The sequence below is a fragment of the Symphalangus syndactylus genome, chromosome 13 (assembly GCF_028878055.3).
Source record: "Symphalangus syndactylus isolate Jambi chromosome 13, NHGRI_mSymSyn1-v2.1_pri, whole genome shotgun sequence".
NCBI classification, from domain to species: Eukaryota; Metazoa; Chordata; class Mammalia; order Primates; family Hylobatidae; genus Symphalangus; species Symphalangus syndactylus.
The window spans coordinates 58,832,605-58,851,737 of record NC_072435.2 but is presented as its reverse complement, the minus strand read 5'-3'; the positions used below and the strand labels follow the sequence as shown (position 1 = coordinate 58,851,737).

The 19,133-nt window shown below is 46.7% G+C and overlaps 2 protein-coding genes across 3 annotated transcripts in view; both read left to right on the top strand.

The window, feature by feature from the left end:
• Nucleotides 1-12,062, top strand: part of LOC129459572 (protein FAM187B-like) — a 35,722-nt gene extending 23,660 nt beyond the window's left edge. Inside the window, exon 2 of one of the 2 annotated variants that reach the window (XM_063614112.1) lies at nt 9,397-12,062. In XM_063614112.1, coding sequence (XP_063470182.1) covers nt 9,639-10,241 — 603 coding nt within the window. In that variant the 5' untranslated portion in view covers nt 9,397-9,638 and the 3' untranslated portion in view covers nt 10,242-12,062. The remainder of the gene's footprint in view (nt 1-9,396) is intronic. The other variant, XM_055236450.2, reaches the window with a different exon arrangement.
• A 1,791-nt stretch (nt 12,063-13,853) lies between these two features.
• On the top strand, nt 13,854-17,765 carry FAM187B (family with sequence similarity 187 member B). Its single transcript, XM_055238442.1, has 2 exons — nt 13,854-14,634; nt 17,353-17,765. Exons 1-2 carry the CDS (start codon nt 13,913-13,915, stop codon nt 17,738-17,740), a joined length of 1,110 nt encoding a protein of 369 aa, XP_055094417.1. The 5' UTR covers nt 13,854-13,912; the 3' UTR covers nt 17,741-17,765.
• The last annotated feature ends 1,368 nt before the right edge of the window (nt 17,766-19,133 follow it).

Sequence of the window (19,133 nt, the reverse complement as noted above, 5' to 3'; positions counted from 1 at the left end):
GTCATTCCTTTTCTGTTGTCAGTGTCACAAATCACACCTATATACATTGTTTTCCCAATAATGAAGATTAATAATTGTTTTCATCCATTTTATTTTATATCATGTAGACAATAAAAAGTGAAATTACAAACTCAAATTATGATAGCAGTAGCTTTTATAATTGCTCATGTATTTATCTTTAGCAGATATTTTTATTTTTTTCTTCATGTCTTCAAATTACTGTCTGCACTCTTTCATTTCAACCTGAAGGACTTCCTTTAGCATTTCTAGTAGGCAAGGACTAGTGGTAATGAACTCCCTCAGCTTTTGTTTATCCAGGAATATCTGAACTTCTTCCTCATTGTTGGAGGATAGATTTGGTAGCTATAGAATTCTTGGTTGATAGATTTTTTCTCTACTTCTTCTTTTGGCATGTCAAGTGTATTAACCCACTGCCTTTGGCATCCAAGGTTTCTAATGATAAATCTGCCAATAATCTTATTGAGGATTTCTGGAATGTGACAAGTTGCTTCTCTCTTGCTGCTTTCAAGATTGTTTCTCTGGCTTTGGCTTTTTCCAGTTTGATTATAATGTGTCTCAGCTTGAATCTCTGGGTTTTTCATACTTGGAGTTTGTTGAGTTTTTGGATTTGTTGATTCATGTCTGTCATCAAATTTGGGAAGTTTTCAACCTTATTTCTTAAAATTACAATTCTTTCTTCCTCTTTTTCTCTCTCTTCTCCTTCTGGACCTCCCATAATATGTATGTTGGTCTCCTCTGTGGTGTCCCACAGATCCTTTAGGCTCTGTTCAGCTTTCTTTAATCTTTTTTCTTCCTGTCCCTCAGACTCAATAAATTGTCCTGTCATCAAGTTTGCTGATTTTTCTTCTGCCTGCTCAAATCTGTTTCTGAGCCCCTTCAATGAGTTTTTTATTTCAGTAATTGTATTTTTAGCTCCAGAATTTTCCTTTTGGTTCCTTTTTGCATTTTCTGTCTTTTTGCTGATATTCTTCTTTTGTTCATACATCATTTTTCTGTCTTCATTTATGTCTCCTTTAGCTGTGTGAGCATCTTTAAGACAGTTATTTATGTCTTTGTCTAGTAAGTCTACCACCTGGGCTTCCTCAGGTATTGTTTATTTATTTTTTCTTTGAATGGGCCATACTCTCTTGTTTCTTTGTATATATGTCTTGTGACTTTTTTGTTGAAAATGGACATTTGAATCTTACAATGTGCTAACTCTGGAAATCAGCTTTTCCCCATTCCTCAGGGTTTGCTGGTTTTTTTGTTTGTTTATTGTTATAGGATGTATCTGTGCTAGGATCAACCTAAAATGAAAGCTTATGATCATCTTAGGTATTTTCTGAATTTGCATCTATCCCTGAGCTTGTGCAGTGACTTTCTAAATTCCCTTGTATACACAGTTGCTTTTGAATGTCCTAATCCCTAAATGTCCACCTTCCAAAGGGAACAAAAAGGGAGAAAATCCAGTGGCTATCCCTTTATACCTTCTGGAAGCCAGTTCAGCTGGTGGGGATTCAGCCAATCGTGGCCCACCCCCTGTGTCTGCACAACCATGATCAGAAGTAGTAATCCAGAGCCCCAACACAGAACTCTGATATTTGGAGGATGAGTCCATATTGCTAATCCCTAGGTAATAATACTGGCTGATACTTTATAGGTAACATCTCATCAAATCCACACAAGAGCCCTATGTGGCCAGTACAATTAAAATCCTTTGAAAATAAGGAAACAGAGGTTCACAGAGTGAAAGCCATTTGATCAGTCTTTCATTGCTGGAAGAGACTTCACTGAAGTTCCTCATCTATGTAAGAAAGAGAAAGCAGCCTCTAACAGCTGGGAGCTGGCCTAACAGTAACAACTGGGTCTTGGTGTTGCTAGCAGCTTGTCTAGAATGCACTGCTAGGTCATGAGGTTCTCCTGTTGAAGGTGAACAATTTTCACAGAACAACAACAACAAAGGCCTCTCTGTGACTGTGATGCATCTAGACAGAAACAAGACTGCTCTGTAATTATGCCTGAACAGATACAAAACAGGAACACTGTCCAAACCACAAAATATCAAACATCCCCTTCTCTCAGCTGATCTGAGTGGCTGCTGTTTCTTTACCAATTTCAGTTTTAGCTTTGCTCCATTCTTCTCACCTTCTAGAAAAGATAGAATTGGTTACACTTGTTGAGGGCAAAGGACATGAACAAACACTTTTCAAAAGAAAATATACATCTGGCCAAGAATCATATAAAAAACTCAACATCACTAGTCATTAGTGAAACGCAAATCAAAACCACCATGAGATACCATCTCACATCAGTCAGAATGGCTATTACTAAAAAGTCAAAAAACAACATGCTGGCAAGGTTGCAGAGAAAAAGGAATGCTTACACAGTGTTGGTGGGAGTGTTAATTAGCATGTAAGACAGTGTGGCAATTCCTCAAAGACCTAAAAACAGAACTACCATTCAACCTAACAATCCCATTACTGGGTATACACCCAGAGAAATATAAATTGTTCTATCATAAAGACACATGCACACGTATATTCATTGCAGCACTATTCACAATAGCAAAGACATAGGATCAACCTAAATGCCCATCAATGGTAGACTGGATTAAAAAAATGTGGTACATATACACCATGGAATACCATGCAGCCGTAAAAAAGAATGAAATCATGCCCTTTGCAGGAACAGGAATGGAGCTAAAGGTCATTATCCTTAGCAAACTAATGCAGAAAGAGAAAACCAAATACTGCATGTTCTCCCTTATAAGTGGAATCTAAATGATGAGAACACAAACACATAAAGAGGAACAACACACACCGGGGCCTATCAGAGGGTAGAGTGTGGGAAGAGGGAGACGATCAGGAAAAATAGCTAATGGGTACTAGGCTTAATACCTGGGTGATGAAATAATCTGTACAACAAATCCCCATGATATAAATTTACCTCTATAAGAAACTTGCACACATACCCCTGAACTTAAAATAAAAAGTTTTAAAAAAAAGTATTGGTTACACTTTTTGATAGCACCCAACCCAAAGCAAATCCCCACTTCTTTGAATCCTTCCCACAATCATACAACATGGCCCAAATTCTGTTAGTCTTCTCTGACCCCTTCTTCATGAGACACCACACCATTCCCTATGGTGTACATCTGCCCTCACTGCAGCAAGTCAAAAAACCTAACTTTGTTCATAGGTGCATGCCTGATTGTCTTTGGCTGACGGGTATTCACATAGCAAACCTGTTCCCACCTCAAGGCCTTTGCATGTGCAGTGTGCTTAGTTCAGACCTTGCTTTCTCTGGAATTTTTTGTTTTTGTTTTTGAGACAGAGTCTCACTCTGTCACCCAGGCTAGAGTGCAGTGGCACAATCTCAGCTCACTACAACCTCCACCTCCCAAGTTGAAGCAATTCTCCTGTCTCAGCCTCCTGAGTAGCTGGGATTATAGGCGTGCACCACTACACCTGGCTAATTTTTGTATTTTTAGTAGAGATGGGGTTTCACTATGTTGGCCAGGCTGGTCTTGAACTCATGACCTCAGGTGCTCCGCTTGCTTCAGCCTCCCAAAGTGCTGGGATCACAGGTATGAGCCACTGTGTGAATCTTCATAACCATCTTATGTAGGTCTGCTCAAATGTCACTTCTTCAGAGAAGCCTTCTCTTCTCACCTACCTCTCTCCCCACAGGCTGGTCATGGTGTCCCACACCTGTAATCCTAGTACTTTGGGAGGCTGAGACAGGAGGATAGTTTGAGGCCGTAAGTTTAAGACAAGCCTCTACATGGTGTATACATTTTCTTTATCCAGTCTACCATCTCTACCAAAAATTTTAAAAATTAGCTAGGCATGGTGGCATGTCCATGTAGTCCTAGCTACTTAGGAGGCTGAGACAGGAGAATCACTTGAACCCAGGAGTTTCAGGCTGCAGTGAGCTATGATTACACCACTGCACTGCAGCCCGGGTGATGGAATGAGACCCTGTCTCAAAATAAATGAATAAATAAAAATAAAATAGTCTCTACATTAGTTGGCTAGGGCTGCCATAACAAACACCAGAGACTGGGTGGTTTAAACAACAGAAATTTATTTCTTCGCAATTCTGTAAGCTAGAAGTCCAAAATCAAGGTGTTGGCAGGTTTGGTTTCATTCTGAGGCCTTTCTTCTTGGTGTGCAGATGGTTCCCTTTTCACTATGTCCTCACATGGTCATCCCTCTGCCTGTGTTCTAATTCCCTCATCTTTTAAGGGCACTAGTCATATTGGATTAGAACCCACTCTAACAACCCTATTTTAACTTAATTACCTCTTTAAAAGCCCTGTTTCCCAATACAGTCACATTCTGAGGTATTGGGGGTCAGTGTTTCAACATATGAACTTGTGGGGTCACAATTCATCCCCTAATAGTCTCCATCCCCAATCTCTCTTCGCACCTTCTTCTTTTCTTCAAACCATTTACCATGACCTGATGTTTTATTAGTCATTTATTTGTTTACCATCTGTGTATTAGCCTATTTCCATACTACTATGAAGAAATATCTGAGACTGGGTAATTTCTAAAGAAAAAGATGTTTAATGGACTCAGAGCTGCACATGGCTGGGGAGGCCTCATAATCATGGCAGAAGGCAAAGGAGGAGCAAAGGCGTATCTTACATGGCGGCAGGCAAGCAACCGTGTGTAGGGGAACTGCCCTTTATAAAACCATCAGATCTCACCAGGCACAGTGGCTCATGCCTGTAATCCCAGCACTTTGGGAGGCCGAGGCGGGTGGATCATTTGAGGTTAGGAGCTCAAGACCAGCCTGGCCAACATGGTAAAACCCCCTGTCTACTAAAAATACAAAAATTAGCTGGGCATGGTGGCGCACATCTGTAATTCCAGCTACTCGGGAGGCTGAGGCCCAAGAGTCGCTTGAACCGGGGAGGCGGAGGTTGCTGTCAGCTGAGATTGTGCCACTGCACTTCAGCCTGGGCAGCAGAGTGAGACTCCGCCTCAAAAAAAAAAAAAAAAAGAAAGAAAGAAAAAAACCATCAGATCTTGTGAGATTTATTCACTATCATGAGAATAGCATGGGAAAAACCTGCTCTCATGATGCAATTACCTCCCATCGAGTCCCTCCCATGACATGTGGGGATTATGAGAACTACAATATGAGATGAGGTTTGGGGGGACACAGCCAAACCATATCACTGACCAAATTATTCAATTGCCAGTTCATGATTTGCTATACTCCCTTATCCTGCCATAGCAACTAATGATGTTGCAGATGGTACCACCTCTGTTAGCCACAGTATCTGAAGGGACTTTGTGAAGTAGAGCTCTCCCCAGCCAACTTTGGGCATGTCGCATGAAAAACAATTTTATTAAGCCACTAAGATTTTAGAATCCTTTGTTACATAGCATAACTTAACCTATCCTGACTAATACCTCCCCACTAGGATGTAAGCTCCTAAAGGTCAGGGACTTAGCCTGGATCCTTGGTGTCTGGTGCAAGGTGGATAAGTGATATGGTTTGGTTTTGTGTCCCCGCCAAAATCTCATCTGGAATTGTAATCCCCACGGGTCAAGGGAGGGACCCAGTGGAAGGTAATTGGATTATGGGGGTGGTTTCTCCCTTGCAGTGAGGGAGTTCTCATGAGATCTGATGCTTTAAAAGTAGCTGGCAGTTCCCCCATTGCTGTCTCTCTGCTGCCACCTTGTGAAGGTGCCTGCTTCCCTTTCGCCTTGCACCATGATTGGAAGTTTCCTGAGGCCTCCCCAGCCATGCAGAACTGTGAGTCAATTAATACTCTTTTCCTTATAAATTAACCAGTCTCCAGTAGTTCTGGCCAGGTGCTGTGGCTCACATCTATATTCCCAGCACTTTGGGAGGCCAAGGTGGGCAGATCACTTGAGGTCAAGAGTTCAAGACCAGCCTGGTCAACATGGTGAAACCCCGTCTCTACTAAAAATGCAAAAATTAGCTGGGCGTGGTGGTGCATGCCTGTAATCCCACCTACTTGGGAGGCTGAGGCAAGAGAATTGCTTGAACCTGGGAGGCAAAGGCTGTAGTGAACCAAGATTGCAGCACCGCACTTCAGCCTGGGGGCTAGAAAGTCAGACTCTGTCTCAAAAAAAAAAAAAAAAAAAAAAAAAAGGAAAGTCTCAGCAACTTGCCTGGGGTCATGTGGCTCACACAGCGCCTAGCACAATTCTGGTACAACTAATATTTTCCCATCAGTCAATGCTATGGAAGACATGGTTGGCTACACCAAATCAGCATTCTTTTCTACAATTCTCCTGCATACAAAATCCTGATTTTGTTTGGGTCTTCAGTGGCTTTTCTGCTAAGAAAAAGCTGACCTTACCCAATCCTAGGGAACAAATTCTAATTGGTTTAAGCCAACGATGTAAGCTTCATTTATTATCAGGGATTGGTTTAGACCTGGGCATGGGCCCCAATCCTGGCCAGTAGAACTTTAGGGGAGAGCTGATGTGAGGATTTTGGAAATGGTTTTAACTCTGTGATATAAAGGAGAATATCAGAGGAAAAATCCCTTGTAAAAGACATTAGCCATGGAAATCATTACTGCCATTTGCCAAAGGATTCCTGGAAATAGTAGAGTTCCATTTCTTTCATTTTTTTTTTTTTTTTTTTGAGACGGAGTCTCGCTCTGTCACCCAGGCTGGAGTGCAGTGGTGCGATCTCGGCTCACTGCAGGCTCCACCTCCCGGGTTCACGCCATTCTTTTTTTTTCTTTTTTGAGACAGAGTCTCGCTCTGTCGCCCAGGCTGGAGTGCAGTGGCTCCATCTCCGCTCACTGCAGGCTCCACCTCCCAGGTTCACGCCATTCTCCTGCCTCAGGCTCCTGAGTAGCTGGGACTACAGGCACCCGCCACCACTCCCAGCTAGTTTTTTTGTATCTTTAGTAGAGACGTGGTTTCACGGTGTTAGCCAGGATGGTCTCGATCTCCTGACCTCGTGATCCGCCTGCCTCGGCCTCCCAAAGTGCTGGGATTACAGGCATGAGCCACCGCGCCCGGCTAGAGTTCCATTTCTTTTGTTGGCTTGGTGGATTGGTGGTGCCATGTAGCTGTTTCTGGCCAATGGTTTGTGAGCAAGTGACATGACATGTTACTTAAGGGCAAAGCATTTAATGTAGACCCGAAATCTTACAGAAAGCTCTTTCTTTCTCCTTGGAAGAAACTGAAAATGTTTGAGATGGCAGTTGCGCCATCACCCTGGATTCCTGAGTGATTCCAATACCAATGCACAATGAGTAAAAAGTAAACCTTTCTTGTTTTATGTTGTTGAGATTTGGGGGGATTTATTTATTATTATTATTATTTTTAGATGGAGTCTTGCTCTGTTACCCAGGCTGGAGTGCAGTGGCGTGATCTCAGCTCACTGCAACCTCCGCCTCCTGGGTTCAAGTGATCTTCCTGCCTCAGCCTCCCAAGTACCTGGGACTTCAGGTGCATGCCACCACATCTGGCTAATTTTTGTATTTTTAGTAAAGACAGGGTTTTGTCATTTTTTGTATTTTTAGTAGAGACAGGGTTGGCCAGGTTGGTCTCAAACTCCTGACTTCAGGTGATCTGCCCTCCTCAGCCTCCCAAAGTGCTGGGATTATAGCCGTGAGCCACCACACCTGGCTAGAAGTTTATTATAGTAGCAAATAACTTATCTAGATTGATACCAAAATAGTATCAGGAGTAGGGTGCTGAGGTAATCAAAAATAAAAAGACAGCATTGGCTTAGATACATTTGGGACTAAGACACTTATTTGAAACCAGAAAGATGGAGACTGTTGCCTGAGATACTCTGGAAGGCAGATAATATATTTAATGGACTTGTAGCGTTCAAGGAAGCTGCTGGAATATAAGATGTTAGCAGTAGATGTTGGCCAAAGTTAGCTAAAAATTGAGAGGGCCTTTGAGAGACAAAGTCCAATTAGAACTCAGCTTTTGACAAGGATAAAATCAAAAGTATATGCCTAGGTAAATAATTATTACCCATTGTTTAAAAATTCTCTGAATGAATTAAGATACTAGCAGAAGCCCTTTCAGGTGGACAAATGTCTCCATGAAAGAGAGATAAGAGATATAGCTCACCAAGGATGCTTGATAGAATTTAAGGTACCTGAAATGAGAGAGAGAGAGAGAGAGAGGATAAGAACATCTTTTTTTTTTTTTTGACAGAGTCTTGTGCTGTTGCCCAGGCTGGAGTGCAATGGTGTGATGTTGGCTCACTGCAACCTCCATCTCCCAGGTTCAAGCAATTCTCCTGCCTCAGCCTACTATATAGCTGGGATTACAGGAGCCCACCACCACGCCTGGCTAATTTTTGTATTTTTAGGAGAGACAGGGTTTCACCATGTTGCCCAGGCTGGTCTCGAACTCCTGGCTTCAAGCAATCCTCCCACCTTGGCCTCCCAAAGTGCTGAGATTACAGGCATGAGCCATTGTGCCCAGCCCGAGAACATCTCGAACAGAACTACGGCTGTGTGTGTGTTTTTGTTTGTTTGTTTGTTCGTTTACATATTTAGTTGACTGAAGGCTTATAAGAACTGTAGGTCCCAAACTGTGGGAGATAGAAAGCAGGCTGAGTAAACTGCTGGTGTCTCAAGGAGGGCACATTTTCAGATGTAGCCAAGGAGAATACGAGAAAAGGAGATATTTCCCTGGAGAGTGAGATATTACCCACAGAGAACAATGATTTGGGAATCCCCCTACCCTCCCCACACACACCAAGGAGCTGCTTCAGTGCTAGTTAAGGAATCTTTCCCATCTACAAGATAGGGGGTCCTTGTGATGTTTTCCCACTGGATTTCAGAAGTGGTACAGAGCAGTGATTTCTGTGTGTCTTCCCTTTCTCTCTCTCTCTTTTCTTTTCTTTTCTCTTTCTTTCTTTCTTTCTTTCTTCTTTCTTCTTTCTTTCTTTCTTCTTTCTCTTTTTTTTTTTTTTTTTTTTTTGAGACAGAGTCTCGCTCTGTTGGCCAGGCTGGAGTGCAGTGGTGCGATCTCAGCTCACTGCAACCTCTGCCTCCCAGGTGCAAGAGATTCTTCTGCCTCAGCCTCTCAAGCAGCTGGGAATACAGGCATGCACCACCACACCTGTCTAATTTTTGTATTTTTAATAGAGACGGGGTTAGACGGGGTTAGATGGGGTTTCACCATGTTGGTCAGGCTGGTCTTGAACTCCTGGCCTCAGGTGATCCACCCGCCTCGGCCTCCCAAAGTGTGCTGGGATTACAGGTGTGAGCCACTGGGCCCTGCCTCTTCTTCCACTTTCTGATGGTCATAAAGTCATTTTGTCCCATTCTGTCATTATATATTGAGTATGTGGAGGGCCAATAATTTGCCTTTGTAGTTCGTTTGTTCTGATTTGAGCTCACCCATTTTGTTTCCTGCCTAGCTCATGTGGATATCTGACCTTCGACCCTACAACCTATTACAAGCCATTTGATGACACGAACTGAATTGTACTCCTGGAAGCACACTGGATCAAGGTTCATTCCATTGCCTAGGCTGATCCTCGAGTTTTGTGAGTGACTTCACAATGGCCACAGAGTTCCTAGCCTCCTTCTACAGCCTTGGTCCACCATGCTGGACACCCTGTGGCTGCTTAGCCTTTCTTGCCCCACTCTGTGGGCCTAGATGTTAATCAACTGTGCCTACAAGGACCTCTGCCAGCGAGCCCTACTCTCAGGCAGTGATGCTGTCCTGAAGTGTGACCATCCCATGGCACTCTGGTACTTCTCTTCCATTCTTGGGGAAGATCTTTCTCTGCTTAATTCAATGCCTGACATAAGGAAACTGCCTGGGGGTAGCCTTCAACTGACCAACCCTCAGCCCTCCCAGACCGGCCTCTATTACGGCCAGGGCAATGATGATACCTTCATGGTACAATACGAGATCGACTTCCAGGATGTCACCACCCTTCATGTTACGCACAAGAGCCTAGACCAAAAGTCCCTGCAGAATGAGACCCTGATCCTGGATGGCAAGGTACTCATCTTTACCCACTGGGACCCCTGGCAGGACTGTAACCGCTGTGGGGAACCGGGTGAGCGCAAACGCCTGGGGTACTGCTACATTGAGGAGCCCCTGGAAAAACCCATGCCCTGCCGGCTGTATCTGAGAGATGAGAAGATGCAATTCAGCCGCATGCAGCCCGAACTGCAGGTGAAAGCCTGCCACGTACCCTGCAACCCCGTTAAGGAAATTCACCAGCCATACCTCATCTTTGACATTTACTAGCCCAGCAAGTGGATGAACAACAGGTGGCTCACCTGCCCCTTGGCCTCCATCTACAGGTGACAGGACCAGGGCCGTAGCCCTGCCCTTGACCCTCACCCAGGCTTTGTTTCTGTGCTCACCTGGGCTCGGGGGTTACCTTCCAACAGAAAACCAGGCTCTTTCTCCCAGCCCATAAGCCTTCATGTTGGTTCTGCACAGGAAAATGTCTCCTCACTGGCTTGCTAAGATGTGCATTCAGGAAGAATTCCCTGGTGTTTCTTCTAAGTGTGCCCTGGGCAGGTGATGTTAGCGACACAGCAATGACCTAGTTCTTGTCTACATAGGCTTCTGATATTCAGGGGGAGGCCAAATGTAGAATCTAGAGACCAAGCTACTCAGGCCCATGGGCTCATGCCAATGTAGATACTGATGTTTCTGTCTCCTGATCGGACCCTGGTGGATACAATTTATCTATCCATCCTTGTCCCAGTGCCACAGTGTCTTTGGTTTTCTTTTTTTTCCTTTAATTTATTTATTTACTTATTTATTTTTGAGATAGAGTCTCCTTCTGTTGCCCAGGCTGAAGTGCAATGGCACAATCTCAGCTTACTGAAAACTCTGTCTCCCAAATTCAAGCGATTCTCCTGCCTCAGCCTCCCAAGTAGCTGAGATTGCAGGCACCTGCAACCATGCCTGGCTAATTCTTATATTTTTAGTAGAGAAGGGATTGGCCAGGCTGGTTTCGAACCCCTGAACTCAAGTGATCTGCCCTCCTTGGCCTCCCAAGTGCTGAGACTACAGGCACAAGCCACTGCACCCAGCCCACAGTGTCTTTTTATACCTTTCAATAAGTCATGATATGTGGTAGTAAGTGTTTCCCAACTTTGTTCTTCAAGATTGTCTTTGTTATTCTTGGCCCATTATATACAAATTTTGGAATCAGTTTGTAGTTTCCACCCCAAAACTCTTATTTTTTTTTAATTGGAACTTTATTGAATCTAAAGATAAATTTGGGGAAAATCAATATATATTCAATATTTAGTCTTCCAATCCATGAATGTGGCAAATACTTCCATTGTTTAGTCTTTCTTTAATTTCTCCCAATAATGTGAAGTTATTAATGTAGAGGACTCATGTATCTTTTATTATATTTATTCTTAGGTATTTAATTTTTTCATACTATCATACAGGAATCTTTTAAGTTTCATCTTTTAATTCTTTGTTGCTGGTATATAAATACTATTTAATATATGATCTTGTATCTAATTTTTTGCTTGTATCTTACCTCCAGTAAAATGCTGAATGGAAAAGTTGATGGCAGAAATACTTGTGTTATTCTCAGTATTTTACTATGAAGTATAATTTAGCCCTAGGTGTTTTTGTTTGTTTGTTTGTTTTTTGTTGTTTTTGAGACAGGGTCTCACTTTGTTGTCCAGGCTGGAGTGCAATGGCGCAATCTCAGCTCACTGCAATCTTCGCCTCTTGGGTTCAAATGATTCTCCTGCCTCAGCCTCCCAAGTAGCTGGGACTACAGACACCCACCATCAGACCTGGCTAATTTTGTATTTTTAGTAGAGATGGGGCTTCACCATGTTACCCTAATTGGTCTCGAACTCCTGACTTCGGGTGATCCACCCGCCTCAGCCTTCCCAAAGTGCTGGGATTACAAGTGTGAGCCACCGTGCCCGGCCTGCCCTAGGTTTTTAATAGAAACACTTCATCTTCTTAGAAAATTTCCTTTTGTTCCTAGTTTGCCAAAAGTTTTGAGCCATAAATGAATGTTGAGTTTTATCAGATGCTGTTTCTGTATCTACTGAGATAATAATATGGTTTTTCTCCCTTATTCTGTTAATGTGGTCAATTACATTGATTGATGTTCAAATATAACCCAAATTTGCCTTCCTGAAATAACCCAATTTGGTCTTTATATTTATCCCTGTGTAAAGAAAATCACTGGAATCAATTTGCTGATATTTTCTTGGGGATAGTGTGTCTATGTTTACAAAAGAGATTGACCTGAGGTTTTTCTTTGTTGTAATATCCTTATAAGGTTTTGATATAAGGTGATGCAAGTCTCATAGAAATGTTCCGTCTTTTTCTATTTTGGGAAAAGTTTGGAAGATCAATTTCATTTATTTATTTTATTTATTTATTTTTGAGGCAGGGTCTCTGTCACCCAGGCTGGAGTGCAGTGGCACAATCTGCACTCACTGCAACCTCTGCCTCCTGGGTTCAAGCTATTCTCCTGCCTCGGCCACCTGAGTAGCTGGGATTACAGGTGCCCGACACCATGCCTGGCTAATTTTTTGTAGTTTTAATAGAGATGGGGCTTCACCGTGTTGGCCAGGCTGGTCTCGAATTCCTGACCTCAAGTGATCCTCCCATCTTGGCCACCCAGAGTGCTGGCAAGCGCTGGCATTACAGGCGTGAGCCACCGCCTGAGAAGGCGTTTAGAAAAGGGGATGGAAGGAAAGGGAGCAACTGAGAAAAATATTTGTTGAAGATGTATTGAGTCATGCACATGGCTGAGGGAAGAGACAGGGACCAGCACATGCAATGGTTCTGGGGCAAGAGCCCCTCTGCCTGCCTGACAGATTCAGGGAACAGTGGGAGGCCAGCGTGGCTGGAGGGTAGGGAGTAGGGGGAGAGGTGCAGGAGGTCAGAACAGTAACCAGAGAGTTTTTTTTTAATTTTTTTTTTTTTTGAGATGGAATTTCACTCTTGTCACCCAGGCTGGAATGCAGTGGTGCAAACTCGGCTCACTGCAACCTCTGTCTCCCAGGTTCAAGCGATTCTCCTGCCTCAGCCTCCCGAGTAGCTGGGATTACAGGTGCCTGCCACCATGCCCAGCTATTTAGTAGAGACAGGGGTTTCACCACATTGGCCAGGCTGGTCTTGAACTCCTGACCTCAGGTGATCCGCCCACCTCAGCCTCCCAAAAGTGCTGGGATTACAGGTATGAGCCACTGAGCCCAGCCCCAGAGAGGATTTGTTTACTGCTTTATCCCCAGTGCTAAGAAGTATGCCCAGAACATAGTAAGAGTTCAGGAAATATATGTTGAGCATTCACATGTGACACTTTCATGCTCTTGTTCCATCCCTGGGAATGTAGTCTCACCCCTGGGAAAGGAAGGGGGGCAGGTAATAGAGAAAACTCTGAATAGACAAATTAAGTTTGCTCCTTTCCCAACAAAATGGAGGACTTGGAACAGAAATTAAATATGGTCAGCGGGGCACAGTGGCTCACTCCTGTAATCTCAGCACTTTGGGAGGCCGAGGTGGGAGGATGGCTTGAGGCCAGGAGTTCAAGACCAGCCTGGGCAACGTAACAAGACCCCGTCTCTACAGAAAAAAATTTTAAACTAGCCGGGCATGGTTAGCATGCACCTGTAGTCCCAGCTACTCAGGAGGTTGAGGTGAGAGGATTGCTTGATTCCAGGAGTTTGAGGCTGTAGTGAGCTGTGATTGCAGCACTGCCTTCCAGCCTGGGTAAAAGAGCAAGTCCTTGTCTAAAAAAAAAAAAAAAAATAGTGTTGTCAGCTTGTCACAAAACAAAAGGGGATGGTGACCTCACACACCCATGTGGTGGCTGCAATTCATTCATCCCACTGCCCAGGGCTGAGGCCGGAGTTCATGAGTGACCTCACAATGTTCAGGGTGGCACCGGCCCACTGCCACAGCCCCAGTCCACCATGCCACCCATGCTGTGGCTGCTGCTCCACTTTGCTGCCCCGGCGCTGGGGTTCTACTTTTCCATCAGCTGCCCCAGTGGTAAGCAGTGCCAACAGGCCCTACTCTCCGGCAATGATATTCTCCTGTATTGCAATTCCTCGGGGGCACACTGGTACTACTTATTCACACAAGGCAAGAAGGGCAGGCTCACCAGCCTCACCAATATTTCCAATATGGAAATAGTGCCCGAGGGCAGCCTTCTCATTAAAGATCCATTGCCCTCCCAGACGGGCCTCTACCACTGCTGGAACAAGAATGGCCGCCAAGTGGTGCAGTATGAAATTGACTTCCAGGACGTCACCACCCTACATATAACACACAAGGACCTGGGTCAGAAGCCCCTGAAGAACGAGACCCTGCATTTGGGCAGCAAACAGCTCATTTTTACCCGGTGGGAGCCCTGGCAGGACTGCAACCTCTGTGAGGAGCCGGGCGAGCGTAAACGCCTGGGGTACTGCTACATTGAGGAGCCTCTGGAGGAAGCCATGCCCTGCTGGCTCTATCTGGGAGAGGTGCTGGGGTGGTCTAGCCGCTTGCGGCCTGAGCTGCAGGTGGAAGCCTGCCACGTCCAGTGCACCAATAACACACAGTTAAGGGTGGATTACGTCATTTTTGACAACTTCAGGCTCGATGAGAAGACAGAATTTGTGTGGCTCGACTGTCCCTTAGGATCCATGTACAGGTGATGGAATCCCTGCCTCTGGCCCCTAGCCAGGTTCTTCCGGTCGGGGGATCCTTCATGGTAATATGTGCAGAGGGGTGAGGGGGCGTTCTATGCAGGTCAGCCTCGTAGCGGTCATCAGGACAGTGCCAGGTCCTGCTCTTAAACAGTCCAAGGGTGACACAGCCCAGGGTGGTGCGAGCTGGGATGGGAGAAGCCCAGGCAGACAGATGGGGCTGTGACAGGGGAAGCCCAGGAAGCTTAGGGGCTCTAACAGGCCCCTGCTTCATCTGGGAAGGTCAGCGAGACCCTGGAGGAGAGGCTGGTGCCCCCGGGGCTTCCCATCAAGGCCTGCCTCCCAGAACTCACACTCATCTTCTTGCTTCCTGCCAGGAGCCTCTGGAAAATACTTCCCCTCCTCTCCCCGAGTCCACCTGCCCCTTAATAAGAAATGCAGGCTGGGCACGGTGGCTCATGCCTGTAATCCCAGAACTTTGGGAGGCCGATGTGGGTGGATCATCTGAGGTCAGCAGTTCGAGACCAGCCTGGCCAACATGGTGAAACCCTGTCTCTACTAGAAATACAAAAGTTAGCCAGGTATGGCGGCACGTGCCTGTAATCCCAGCTACTCGGGAGGCTGAGGCAGGAGAATCACTTGAACCCGGGAGGCAGAGGTTGCAGTGAGCCAAGATCACATCACTGCACTCCAGCCTGGGCAACATCGTGAGACAACTCTGACTCAAAAAACAAAAAACAAAAAACAAAAAAAAACCCCAGCAATCCATTGTCTCACCCTTCTGGAGGCTGTAAGTCTGAAACCAAGGTGTCAGTAGAACCACGCTCCCTCTCAGTCCCTCTGAGTGAGCTGAGCACAATCCTCCCTTTTTCTAGCTTCTGGATGCAGTCAGAGATCCCGATCTTCTCTGGCTTGTGGCTGCTTCTCTCCAATGCCCGCCTCCATCATCACTTGGCATTCTTCCTGGGTGTCTGTGTCTCTGTCTCTCTTCTCCTTTTCCTAAAAGGACACCGGTCAATTGGGATTGAGGGCCCACCTTATTCCAATATGCTCTCATCTCAACTGATTATATCTGCAATGGTCCAATTTCCAAATAAGGTTACATTCTGAGCTTCTGGGAAGGACATGCATTTTGGGGGGCCACTGTCTAACTCAGTGCAGAGGTCTTGCCAGCCCCTGGCCACACGGGGTCATTGTGATGTGTTAAGGGGACTAAAGACTACAGAGTGCCTGCCACAGCATCCAATAAGAAGTTCCACAATGTACCTAGGTGGGAATGCAAGCTTTTATGATATTGTCTGTGGAGTATCCTCTCTGTTCTTCCACCACGCTGGGTGTGTCGGTGCCTGATTCATTTCTCCACTAAACCCGTGTTCACTGCACATTTATATGCCAAGCTCCATTCTAGGGACCTGGGAAACAGTGAAGAACACAACCAACAGAGATTCCTGCCCTCGTGGTGCATAAATATATAGTTTTATTATTATTATTGTTGTTATTATTAGAGACAGGGTCTTACTCTGTCACCCTGGCTGGAATGCAGTGGCACAATCACAGCTCACTGCAGCCTCAATTCCCCGGGCTCAGGTGATTCTCCCATCTCAGCCTCCACAGTAGCTGGGACTACAGGCATGCACTACCACACTTGGCTAAGTTTTTAAGTTTTGTAGACATGAGGTCTCACTTTGTTGCCCAGGCTGAGTCCAAACTCCTGGGCTCAAGTGATCCTCCCACCTCAGCCTCCCAAAGTGCTGGGATTACAAACCTGAGCCACTGTGCCTGACCTATAGTATTCTGGATGGTGACGGAGCAGGGAGGGATGCTGGGAATAGGGGAGGTTAAAAGCGTAAAGTGGTGGGGTCGGGGAAGGCTCCTCTGAGAAGCTGCCATTTCAGCCCATATTGAAAGGAGGCAAGGAAGCCCTGGGTACAGAGGGAACAGCCAGGGCCAAGGCTGTGCCCAGCATGTCAGAGGAACATCTAGGAGAGCAGCGTGGCTGGGCAGAGTGAGTAAAGGGGAGAGTGAAGGAGATGAGACCAGACAGGCAAAGGCAGGTGGACAAATCACTTAAGGAGTGCCCTTGCTAACTCCTCCAAATAACCTTATGAGGTACAATCGTTACTCTCCATATTTTTGGTTTGTTGTTTTCTTTTTTGGGACAGGGTCTTGCTCTGTCACCCAGGCTGGAGTGCAGTGCTGTGACTGGCTCACTGCAGCCTCAACCTCTTGGGCTCAAGTAATCCTCCCACCTCAGCCTCCTGAGCAGCTGGGACCACAGGCGCATGTCACCATGTCCAGCTAATTTTTTAAAATTTTTGCAGACATGGGTTCTTGCTTTATTGTCCAGGCTGGTCCTGAACTCCTGGGTTCAAGTCATCCTCCTTGCCTTTGCCTCTGAAAGTGTTGGGATTACAGGTGTGAGCCACCAAGCCTGATCTAGACTCTTATTTTTACATGAAGAAATGGAAGTTCAAAGAGCTGGAGGCATTTCCCCAGGTCACCCAGCCAGTAAGGGATGGGGCCAGTAAGGGGTGGAGCCAGTAACGGGTGGAGCCCTGGGAGCCCCCAGCTGTGCCGCCTCCACCCCACTGTTGACGGCTGCACATTGCTCCGTGGGGGGTGGTGAGGAGGGAAGCTGGGCTGTGCTTTATTTTCTGTTCCTCAGGGAGACGTCGGTCCCTCCTTTCGCCCTGGCCCTGCCCCTGACCTTGTCTTCCTCGCAGGCCCATCAACTGGCATGCCAACGACACCCCCCTGACGTGGGAGAGCCAGCTCTCCGGCCGGGACTTCACCACCTTTCTGGACCCCTCTACCGGCGGCAGGCAGCTGCAGGTCTTCCAGCCGGCCATCTACAAGTGCTACGTGCAGCAGGAGCTCGTGGCCCAGTTCAACCCCGCCGCCAGTCCGGAGACGCTGGAGGCTCAGTGGAGAGAGAACGATGCCCAGTGGCGGGAGGCAAGGAAGGCCCTGCGGGGCAGGGCGGACTCCGTGCTCAAGGGGCTGAAGCTGGTGCTGCTCGTGGGCACCGTCCTGGCCCTGCTGGGGGCGCTGCTCAAGTTCATCCGCCCTTCCCCTGGCAAGAGAAGCACACAGGTGCTGGTGGTGAAATAAAGCGAGCCCCCGGAGCACAAGCGGACCCAGCCCCCGGTTCCCTCTTAGCCACAGCCGCCCCTTCTGTCACTTTCGCCCCCGTGCCCTGTAGCGAAGGGTGACCGAGCTCTTCCCTGGGTCAGGTCTTGCTCTGTTAACTCATTAGTAATTTCCATAGCACAGATGAGGAAACTGAGGCTGGGGATTCTAGTTCAAACCAGGTTGCCTGGCCCAAGCCCTGTGTTCTTCAGAAGGAGGGAGAGATGGAATGAGGCCATTCTTGGGGTGTCTCCCTAAGGGTGGTAACTCATAGCCTCCTCACTCACCCCATTCCCCCAACTACAAGATGGGGGATATGAGCAGGACACCTCTAGGCTCCCCAGATCTGCACTGGGCCCTGCTGTCTTTCCCTGCCCGTCCCTTGCCCACCCTCCCCACTGTGCCCAGGCCTTCAGGCCCAGCCACCACTCCCCAAGTCAGAGGCACTGCCAGATACGCGCCACTTTTCCAGGCTCTTGCAGTGGAGCGAGGCCCCTCAGGCCCTTGGAAGGGGAGACAGGCCCTTCTGCTGGTACAACGCGCCAGGCCTGGCTCAGCTGACCTGCAGGAATCACCAGGCCTGGCTGTTCCCAGAAATCACACACTGTTCAGCAGAGTGCAAGAGTGAAAAATAATTCATGCCATTAAAATTCATTGCCCTAATAGTGCGATGAAGCCATGACTAGACAGAGATGAAACTCTCCCAGAACAGAACCTCTGCCCCCAGGATAGGGCAGGGCTCATCCCTCATGTACCAGACACTGTTGTCAAAACACTTAAGGCTTCATGTGGTGCCCAGATGCTCAAAGATTGCTGCAGAATGAGGCAGCGTTCCCTGAGAACTAAAGAGGCCTCCCTGGAAACCAGAGGTAGACAATAATAATGATAATCGTAGCAAACATTTGGGGACTTCCTGGTGTGGTCAAAACTCAAACCCTTCGTAAGTGTTATGTCCCCACGATCACCCAAGAGGCCAGTGCTGCTGTTAACCTTATTTTGCAGCTGAGAACATCAAGACTCAGAAGCTTCAAGCAACTTGCCTGAGGTCACACAGTGAGCTTGGGAAGGGGCCTGTGGTTAGAAGGTGAAAGGAGACCTGAAGCGTCCACCCCAGGTCCCAGGTAGCCCCCCAGTTCCTGCACCCATAGAAGCCCCCATTGTGTGGGAGCTGGAGGTGGGACAGGGAGAGCCAAGCCCGGGTCCCACATTCAGGGTGTTTGTTCTTCACAGCACTGAAGTCTCACAACCCATAGCAGAGGCTGTCAGTGCCCCAGTGCTCCAAGGCTGTCAGGGCAGCGCCTAAGGTGTCCATGCCTTGTATGATCCCCTCCCTTCCAGTGTGGACCAGACATGTGACCTTGCATCTAACCAATAG

Bases quoted from the DNA above. Each gene is read 5' to 3' on its own strand.
- FAM187B (XM_055238442.1), top strand. From the start codon at position 13,913: ATGCCACCCATGCTGTGGCTGCTGCTCCACTTTGCTGCCCCGGCGCTG. The intron at 14,635-17,352 runs GTGATGGAATCC...TCTTCCTCGCAG, and splicing joins CCCTTAGGATCCATGTACAG to GCCCATCAACTGGCATGCCA.